This window comes from Euprymna scolopes, chromosome 45 (assembly GCF_053919585.1).
Source record: "Euprymna scolopes isolate OS-2025 chromosome 45, ASM5391958v1, whole genome shotgun sequence".
NCBI classification, from domain to species: domain Eukaryota; kingdom Metazoa; phylum Mollusca; class Cephalopoda; order Sepiida; family Sepiolidae; genus Euprymna; species Euprymna scolopes.
The window spans coordinates 51,792,634-51,803,533 of NC_136526.1; the positions used below are offsets into that span (position 1 = coordinate 51,792,634).

Here is a 10,900-nt window from a genome sequence, read left to right on the forward strand (position 1 = left end):
ACAAATAGAATGAACGCAAAAGAAAACATCAGTCTTCGTGTTGCACGTAAACGCACGTGGTGACGACGACAAGCGCTATCTTAAAAAAAAAAAATCGATGCACAAAGTAAGTTCGCCAATTTCATTCAGTCATGCCATTGTTTTATTTTCTTTTTTTTATTTAAAAAAAAGGGGTATTAGTATAATAATAATGTATATAAAAAAAACAATAATTAAATTAAAGTAAAATGAGTTCTAATGCAAGCGAACCCATTATGCACTGGGGGTCTGAGAATCTATTTGAATCGTTCAGATTCTTCAAGCAACGGTGCGCATTATATTTCTCAGTAAAAAACATTCCCGTCGAGAAGCAGGTCGACCACATTCTACTGCTGTCTGGTGAGGAAGGTTTACAGTGATATAACGCCTGGACATTTGACGATGATGCTGACCGGACGAACCCGGGGCAATTTGGCGTAAATTTGAGGAGCGTCTAGAGCCCCAAACCAATTTTCGTATTGCACGTTTCTTTCTGTGTGAATATAAACCGAAGAATACAGAAAGCATCGACGAATTCATGGCGAGATGTAAACTACAGGCAAAAAAAATGAAGGTTTAGGGATAACCAAGAGACTGAAGAACGTCTCATGGAACAAATGATTATCGCCACTAGACACCCGGAGTTACAAAAACTTCTACTTTCGAAAGGCATGGAGCTTACACTCCAAGAGGCCTTAAATAGTGGCAGAACGCACGTAGCGTCTGTTAACCACATGCAGCAAATGGCTGAAATTCGAGGCGATTGTCAGGAAATTACTGCAATAAAAACAGGCTAGTGTCGACGTTGTGGAAATAAACATGAAAAAGAAAAATGTCCAGCCTAAAATAAAGCTTCCCAATAGACCAGGCACTCATATACTCAAAGCAAAGGTGGACACAGGTGCAGAAGGGAATACGCTTCCTCTACGAATTTTTTGAAACATGTTTCCCAACAGTTGATGACTTATGACAACCCATTCCAGGCGCCACAAAGAAAGAGCACACGATTCTCACGGCTCAAACATAATACAGCATGGATCGATCTACATACAATGCGGGCACAAAGATAAATGGAAAAATGTTTAATTCTTTGTTGTCACAACACAAGGGCCTACAATCATAGGATTACCTTCTCTCAGAGATTTGGAGCTGATAAGCCTCCACTGCACCATTCAACAAAAGAAAGATCCAATTAACTCCGTCGGCGAATTAAAAAATGCATATGCAAGTCAGTTCGATCGCATAGGACATTTTAAAAGTGACTACCACATCGTCCTAAAATCTGATCATCCTCCAGTAATACATGCACCGGGGAAATGCCCTATCAATCTTAGAGAGGAGTTGAAATCCATGGAAGCCCAAAGCATCATCAGAAAGGTCACCGAACCGACTGAATAGGTCAGCAGCATAGTATATGTTCGAAAGAAGAATGGACAACTTCGCTTATGCCTTGACCCAAAGGATTTGAACCAGGCAATAATAAGATGTCATTACAAGACTCCCACCGTGGAAGAGCTAGCACACAAGCTATCAGGTGCTCAACACTTCTCCAAGCTAGATGCCAAAAACGGATATTGGTCCATACCTCTTGACGCAGAATCCCAATTACTAACGACCTTCAACTCACCGTTTGGAAGATACTGTTTCCTAAGAATGCCCTTTGGTCTGGTAATGTCACAGGATGTATTTATGCAGAGAATGGACATGATACTGGAAAAATGCCCTGGTACAATTGGACTAATAGATGATGTTATCGTCTTCGGAAAGACTAAGGAGGAGCACGACAGCAACCTCCACCGGCTTATTAAATTAGCACAAACGGAAGGATCGTGTTTTAATGGTGATAAATGTGAGATAGATCAAAAGCAGATAAGCTTTTGGGGGGCTATCTATGACAAGAACGGCATTAAACCAGATCCTAGTAAGGTAGAAGCTATAAAGCAGCTTCTCAGCCCTACCAACGTCAAAGAGTTGCAAAAAGTGTTGGGAATCATCACTTACTTATCACTATTTATTCCACGCCTATCAGACTTAACTGCACCCATGAGAGATCTGTTAAAAAAGAAGCAGAGTACCAGTGGACTGCTAGTTACCAGAAGGCTATGCAGAAAATAAAGGATGAAATTTGCAAAGAAATGTCTCTCGCTTACTTTGATCCAATGAAAGAGACAACCCTACAGGTAGACGCCTCAAACAAGGGTCTAGGTGCAGTACTCTTGCAAGAAGGATAGCCCATTGCATTTGCATCAAAAGCTCTAACAGCAACAGAACAAAGGTATGCAAACATAGAGAGAGAGCTTTTAGCTGTAGTTTTTGGCTGTGAGCGCTTCAAAACATACCTATATGGAAGCAAATTCCAAGTAGAAAGCGATCACAAGACGTTGGAAATGATCAGCTTAAAAAATCTAATTGCTGCTCCACCTCTTTTGCAACGCATGCTGCTGCGCCTACAAGGATATGACACGACCATCATGTATCGCCCAGGTAAGGAAATTTCCTTGGCGGATGGATTCTCCCGACTACCCAACAGAAGGAGTAACGAGGAGATCGACCTTAATATCCGAGTTTACTTTGTTCAATTTTCTGCTAAAAAAGTAACACAGATAAAGCTAGCAATGAAAGCCGACCCTATACTCTGTGAACTGAAAATGGAATTTTGATGAAGAGTAATCGGATAATTATACCCAAAGTGATGCAGCAGGAAATCCTACAAAAAATCCATTATGGTCATCAGGGTATGGAAAAATGCAAACTGCGGGCAAAAAGTTGTGTCTTTTGGCACAACATTAATAAAGATATAGACAGCATCACACAACAATGTACCATATGTCAACAGCACCAAAAAGCCCAGAGTGCAGAACCTCTGATGCCACATGAGATTACTGTAAGGCCCTGGCAAGTAGTGACCACTGACCTGTTCCATAGTGAAGGTCACAATTACCTGCTAATGGTAGACTATTACTGAAATTTTCCTTTTGTGAGGAAATTAAAGGAATTTTCCAGTCAGGAAGTAGTCGAACTAATAAAGCAGATATTCGGTGAACAAGGAATCCCAGAGTCATCAGCAACAATGATCCTCACTATGGCTCCAGTCTTTTCAAACAATTTGCAAGCGAATGGAGATTTGAACACGTCACATCATCTTCTAGATACCCCCAATCAAATGGTCTGGCCGAGCGCTGTATACAAGTCATAAAATCAGCGATGCAAAAGGCTGCCTCAAGTAGTCGTGATGTAGACATGGTATTGCTGTGTTTACGGTCAAGCCCATTCGACCATGCAATTCCGTCACCGGGTGAATTGCTATGGAACCGAAAGCTGGTGGGAAACTTACCAGTGAAGTGCCCCAACAATTCGACCCAAAAAGAAAAAACAGCAACTCGCCTCTATCAAAGGCAATCCTACCAAATGTCATACTATGACGAACACACCCGAGAGTTACCAGAGATACAAGAAGGACAACACGTCCGCGTATATGATCCAGACTCCAGCAAATGGTCTCCAGCAGTCGTCACACAGAGATGTGTTTAACCAAGATCATATGTGGTGCAGACACCATCGGGGAAGTCACATTGTAGGAACCGCAGATATCTGAGAACAAATAAGTCTGCAACAAGGCTGAACTCCAAAACGTATGCAGCCACACCCATAATGACCCCAGAATCGAACGATTCGTCAATGAATTGTATACCAATGGAGCATACCAGCCCCAACACAACCAATGACAGACCCGGTACAAATACACCCCACAAAATACTGAACACTAATCCTGGAACTCAGAAAGTATCCAGATTCGGTCGTATAATAAGACCACCCAAAAAATTTTCTTATCATGAGAACAGCCCTTAGTTGGACACTCACATTATTGTACTAGTGTCAAGGTTCCTTCCTTATGTAATTTTTATTGTTTTTGTTTTATTTTTCTTTGGAAAAGAGGGATGTCGTATTATGAGTTATGTTCCCTTCGGTCAAATCTTTAATATAAAATAATACAAGAGTTGCGTCCCTTGTGGTTAGTAAAAATAAATACATTGACTTGCTCCATGGCTTATCACGCTTAAATGTATCTGGTCTTCTGGTGTCTTTTTTAATATGGTTCATCCCGTGTCATATAATGAAACAAACATAATCGGACAATTAATATCATGTGTTTGATTTTCATGAGAAGGCAATACCCTGTTAAAGACCTTAGATATATCTAAAGATACTGGCCTCGTATCCTCAACTTTATCCAATGCATACGTACGTCTCCATCGTACAGTATATCGATACACTAAGGCTGACTGGGATAGCTTCCATACATTTATATTGGATCTACCTCTGCGTTTCATGTTTAAAAAGGATGTGTCCTCTATAGTATCAGACTTGACGGAATGGTTAATTGTAGGTAAAGACCGTTTCATACCCTCGAAAAAGTTCCAGCAAAAACCTAACAGCCAGCCATGGTTCTCTCCAGAATGTGCTGCTGCCATTGCGCACAGAAATCACCTTTTCTACTGCTTCCAACGAAATAGATGTATGGAAACTAAAGGCGCTTTCAGGACTGCCAGCAATCATTGTAAGAAAGTAATAAAGAACGCAAGAGAGTTGTATGCTCAATCCGTCAAGTCCAAAGTAGCTGAGCAGCGGCTTAGTTCCCACCAGTTTTGGCAAATAGCAAACAGAATCCTGAACAGAAGCGTGTGCTCTATCCCAACTATCATCAATGGACCTGAGATAATCTCGCCAGCATCAGACAAAGCCAAACTCTTTGCCAAGAACTTTGCAGCTAATTCTACCCTTTACGACCAAAGCCGCCAACCCCCAATATTTCCTCCTGTATCAGAAAACACGCTATCTGATATACATATATCTGTACGTGATGTTGCCAAGCTAATCAAAAAACCTTGATTCCAGTAAAGCAACTGGCCCTGACGGTATTCCAATTATAGAACTCAAAAAACTTCAACCAGGACTAGCACCCATACTTACAAAACTGTTTAAACGTTATCTTAATGAGAATAGCTTCCCATCACCATGGAAAATCTCATCAGTATGCCCTATATTTAAGAATTCAGGTGATCGGTTATCCCCCTCTCAGTACAGGCCAATAAGTCTCCTGTGCATCATGAGTAAGTTGCTGGAATCTGTGTTAAATACAGCAGTAATCAACAATCTCAACAAAAATAACCTTCTTAGTGTCACGCTGTGTTAGCTCGTGTTGTGTGGTTGGTTAATAGAGAGAAACGAAAAGACGCGTGTTGTTAGTTTTAAATATAAAACATATAGGCCTATATTTCCAGTGCGCATGCGTGGTTGTTACAAAACAAGGATTGTCATGAAACGAAATGATAATGTTGTAACAAAACTAGGATTGTAACGAAACGAAATGATAACGTTGTTACAAACCTAGGATTGTAACAAAACGAAACGATAACATCGTTACATCCCCCCCTTACCAATATGAAGAATATGATATTGAGCATATTCAATATATGATAAAAGGTAAGGGCTAATTCAGGGTAGACTGTCTGAATAGCTACAGCGAAGCAGGGGATTATTCTGCCCCATGAATTGCTTGCTATACTTCTCTAGAAAATGTTCACAAGTTCATTTTTGATGGTGGTCGTACCATCCTGCCACTGCGAGTGTATTGTTGGGAGTCTCTTTGTGGAGACTGAGTTGTACATGCAGGTGGTTCTGCAAATGTTACATGCTTTGGCGTTTGTGGGGGTGTTGGCCTTATTGGAGAATGGAGCACTCCCAATATATGCTGCCGGTTTCTCCGTATCATATATCCGTTTGCAGTTTGTAGGAGATATGATCGGGGACCATCTGCTTGAGAAGCTACGGTTGCTAAGTCCCAGTTTCCGTGTGTAGGGTTTTGTGCTCTTACCCTCTGGCCAGGATATAAAGGTGGTAGGTCTTCCTTGAACGCATGCTGGTCAAAATATTTCTTTTGCTTGTGTTGCCTTTGTTTAAAAGCATCATATATTTGATCCTGATCTTGGTGGTTGTTTTCTTGTTGCTGGTTGGTTTCGTTTGTTGACCACTTTTCTTTAGTGTAGTTCGTTTTTCTAAAAAATTGGCGGGTGAATTCAGCAACAACTTTGCTCTCTCCCAGGTAAGAATGTACGTAGTCAATAACCTCTTTCTGGGAATCGACTTCTTGAAGAAAGGCCACAAAGGTTGGAACATCAAGGTTAACTTTGAGGTTCTTACGCAGAGATTCGAACCAATGGATAAAATCATCATTTGAATTGGATGACTGAAACAATTTTAGCGCACCATCCGTATTATGTTTGTTTTTGGATGATTTTGTTTTTGTGTTTTGAGACGTTTTTGCAGTCAGACTGGGAAAACTGTTTGTATCAATCGTTTCGTTGCTATTTTTGGTAGGAGATGAGACTGACTGCTTTTTATTATTCTTTTGAACTTCCCATGTTGAACTGGCATTCGATTTGCTGCTTGCCTGCACTTGCCAGGGAGATGACTCACAGCTCCAGCCGGAGGTAGGAGAGGTTGATAACACAGGAGAGGTACGACCCCATGCGGCAGTCGACAATGGCATAGAGACTTTCGGTGCTGGTTGTTGAGGTTGGGCGTTGTTATTTTTTTTCTTTTTCTTCTCCTCTTCCAATTGTTTTGCCTGTTCCTGTTGGATTTCAAGCAACGATTTTGCAGCTGATTTCGACACAGTTGCTTTATTGTTGGCCCATATCTTCGCCTGCTGTACAGATGAATTGGTTGCTTGTTGTTGTTGCTGTTGCTGCTGCTATTGTTGTTGTTGTTGCTGTTGCTGCTGCAAAAGAAGTTGTTGTTGTTGCTGCTGCTGCTGTTGCTGCTGTTGAAGAAGTAATTGTTGAGCTTCAGCTTTACGTCGACACTCTTCTTCCTGTTGGATTTCAGCAAGTGACACAGCGTGGGCAGCAGCAGAATTGGTCTTGGCCCAATTGGCACCAGCAGGAAGTTGTATTTTTGCCAATTGTTCTTTCTGCTGTTGTTTGACTTTACGCAAAGCTTTTTGCTGCTGCTGCTGACGGGCTTCTTGCTCGTACTGCTGTTTCAGCTGCTGTTCTTGCTGTTTCCGTAATTCTTGCCTCCGTAATTCTTCTTGTCTTCGTAACTCTTCCTGTTGTCGTAATTCTTCCTGGCAGCGTAATTCCTCTTGGTGGCGCAATTCTTCCTGGCGGCGTAATTCTTCTTGACGCCTTAACTCTTCCTGTCGCTGTAATTCTTCTTGTTTCTGAATTTCTTCAGCCCGGATCCGTTCTTCTTCAAGCCGTTGTCGTTCTTCTTCTTGTCTTCGCACTTCAAGTTTCTCTTCATGTGGTGGTTGCGTTTTCTTGAACTCGCCAATGTGGTCGAATCTGTCGGGGTATAAACACATCAGATCATCTATGCTGTTGATAGGTTGTTGCTGAACGGATATGGCAGAGTTCATTGTCACAACGTTGAAGGCTACAGATGTTGGCAGACCCAGTATAGCTGGTCCTGGAGTGTTGACCACATAAAATTGAGTGTTGAGCCATGAAGAGTCCTTGTATTTGCACCTGATGTTTGTGGTGCTATGGCATTTTATTTCAGTGTTGTTGTATGCTGTCAGTACGCATTTCGTTGGGTTTAGTGATCCAGGTATTGGGTTTCCATCTTCGTTTATGGCGGAGGGGCACATACTGCGGAATATGCGTAAAGGTAGTGTGTTTGCCTGTGCACCCGTGTCTACCTTCAGTTTGAGGCTGTGCGTACCGGGGTGGTCTGTCAATATAACGTTGATATTGACAAACGCTTCATTTTGTGTTGTTTTTTGTTTGTGCAGTGGATGTTCACTGTTAATAGTGCTGAATGTGAGGTGCTCCATCGCCGCATGTAGTTTTGTTGTGGCTCGGTCGTCATGTTCAGCAACGCTGTCGACTTTTCGGCCTGTTCCATGTTGTCTGTGCCTTGGCTGGCTGCGGCTTTTGTGCCAGGGTTTTTCTTGTTTCCTGGGTCTGAGTCTCGCTGAGAAGCACAATTTGGCCCAATGGCCCATTTTCTCGCAGGAGCTGCATATGTCGTTCTTGGCAGGGCAATGCTCCTTGCCAAAACGGTGATCCCGTCCACAATTTTTACACAAGTTGCTGGTATTTCTGTTGCCTTCCTGGCGTTCACGACCATCGCGATTTATGGTATCTATCTGTGACAGGCCATGTAGTTGGTGTATTTTGTTTATATACACGGCTGAAGCCTCATATGTGCGTGCTAATTTCACAGCCTCTTCTATTGTGTAGACTGTAGCCCTTCGGCTTGTTCAACAGTTCTTTTTGTAAGTCCGGTATGGGCGTGTTGGCTATCAGTATTTCTACTAAACGTTCGTTCATTTCATGGACTGTGAAATCGCATTTCTTCGCCTGTAAGCGACACCTGTTTAGAAATATGTCGGTCGTCTCGGTAGGTTTTTGTTGGTATCTACTGAGTTCGAGCCTACATATACAGTGGTTGGTTGCCGGTTCCAGCTGCTCCAAAAATGCGTTGAAAATTTTGTTAGCATCTCTCCGGTCTTCGTTTGACATAGACCAACTGTTGTATCTCCGAATTCCTTCCTCGCCAGTTGCGAGTGGAATGATAGGCACTTTCTCTTCTTCTTTAGTTCCCTTCGCTGTGAAATAAAGTTCCAAACGTTCTTGGAATATCTTGAATGACTCTGCAGTGTTAGGCGAGTCCCAGTCGAGAATGGGAACTGGTATCGATATATTAGCCATAGTAGTAGCAGTGTTGTTGCGAGCTTCAACTAGCGTGTGTGTGTGTGTGTGTGTGTGTGTGTGTGTGTTTACGAAGTTTTGGTTCAGAAAGAAAAGAGAAAAAAAAATATGTCTTACTTTTATCGTAGTTTTATTTTATTTTTCCCTTTATCTCGCCGCTGTCACCATGTCACGCTGTGTTAGCTCGTGTTGTGTGGTTGGTTAATAGAGAGAAACGAAAAGACGCGTGTTGTTAGTTTTAAATATAAAACATGGAGGCCTTTATTTCCAATGCGCATGCGTGGTTATTACAAAACAAGGATTGTCATGAAACGAAATGATAATGTTGTTACAAAACTAGGATTGTAACGAAACGAAATGATAACGTTGTTACAAACCTAGGATTGTAACGAAACGAAAACATTGTTACACTTAGTGACACTCAATATGGTTTCGTTCTGCTAGATCTACAGCAGATGTGCTTACAGTTATATCTCATAGGGTTAGCAAATCTCTCGACAGAGGCAAGCTTTCTAGGGCATTTGCTCTTGACATATCTAAGGCCTTTGATAGGCTATGGCATAAAGGTTTATTACTTCACAAGATCGCTAGCTATAGTTTAGCTGGAAATGTCTTCTCAATTATTAAATCATTTCTTCCTGATAGGTTCATAAGAGTAGTAGTTGAGGGGCAAAAATCAGAAGCTCACAGTATTAATGCTGAAGTTCCTCAGGGGTCCATCCTGGGCCTAACTCTATTCCTGATCTACATTAATGATCATCCAAATCACATCCTTACATCATTTGTAGACATTTATGCTGATGACACTACCATTTATGGTAGCACATCGACCAAGTTCTCTCCGATTCTCTCTCCTCTGATCTTGAGCACGGGGTACAATGGGGAAAGGAGTGGTTGGTTACTTTTAATGCATCTAAAACCAAGCTTCTCTCTTTACATCATCAACATTCTGATCCACATCTGGTATCAATTGAAATGAATGGATCTCGTCTTCAGGAGGCCTCAAGTTTTGACAAGCTTCTGGGCTTGACAATTACTCCTGATCTTAAATGGAACACCTACATCAAATTTGTTGCCAGGGCAGCTGGAAAAATGGTTGGATCTTTCTATAGATCCAGTAGATATCTCACTGCTGATGCAATTCGCTATCTATATAAGAGCCAGGATGGAATACTGTTGCCACATCTGGGCAGGGGCTGCTAGAAAGAACTTGTCCTGCCTTGATAGAGTTCAAAATAGACTTCGTAGCCTCGTGGGAGATGTCTTTTTCTCTTCCCTGCAACCTCTATCTCACAGAAGAGATGTTGCGAGCTTGTCTCTGATGTATCGTTATTTTGATGGAAAGTGTTCGACTGAGCTTCAGTCTATGGTCGCCCCTCGCCAAACTTTCACAAGAAACACTCGTCTAGTTGAAAACACTATCAATAATTCCTCCCACTCGTTATCTGTGCCTAAACCTAAACGTAGATTCCATGAACAAAGCTTCTTTCTTAGAACTGCACGCCTGTGGAATTGTCTTCCGTTTTCCTGCTTTCCGGCTGAGTACAATATGGTTGTCTTCAAGTCTAACGTAAATAAGTTCTTGATGAGCAGTTCCATATAAGTTAACAAATTTACCGAATTTTCATTACTAATGATTACTATATTTTCCAATTTCTACTGTACACTCTTTAACCCTTATCCTTGAGTGGCCTCTTGGCCTTGATAATGTGGTGATGCCTTTGTAAAAATATATATATGTTAAGAGATTACAGTAAGGATATCTGCAGTAGGACAGGCTTGCCTAAGTCAATACTATTGGTCGGGCAGAAGTTTAATAAAAAGTAATAGAAATATTTTTTTTTAAATAGTAATGAAATTAATTGAATGTTACGAGTTCAGTATTTTCCAATTTTTAAACTTTAAAAATCTATCAAAATTTTTCTATTGATTCTATTTTTACGATATTTTCAGGGTTAGTGTGAAATTTTATGCTCTTTCCAATAAACTGAATATAATATTTTAGACAAACGTTTTTTTTTAATTCACGCCCCCCCCATTTTCAAATGTCTATTAAAAAGTAAATAATTAATTTATGTACCAAAGTTTTATATATCACAAATTGAAGATAAAAGATCAATAACTAATATATTCAAATTTAAAACAAAAAAGTAGTGTTTTTT

At 41.0% G+C, this 10,900-nt stretch overlaps 1 protein-coding gene across 1 annotated transcript; it reads right to left on the minus strand.

Moving 5' to 3' along the window:
- Positions 1–3,585: 3,585 nt before the first annotated feature.
- On the minus strand, positions 3,586–8,083 carry LOC145269189 (uncharacterized). Its single transcript, XM_080124802.1, is given in 2 exon segments — positions 3,586–3,609; positions 5,630–8,083. Coding segments are annotated over 2 exon segments (2,424 nt in total). The 5' UTR covers positions 8,030–8,083.
- Between the last annotated feature and the right edge of the window lie 2,817 nt (positions 8,084–10,900).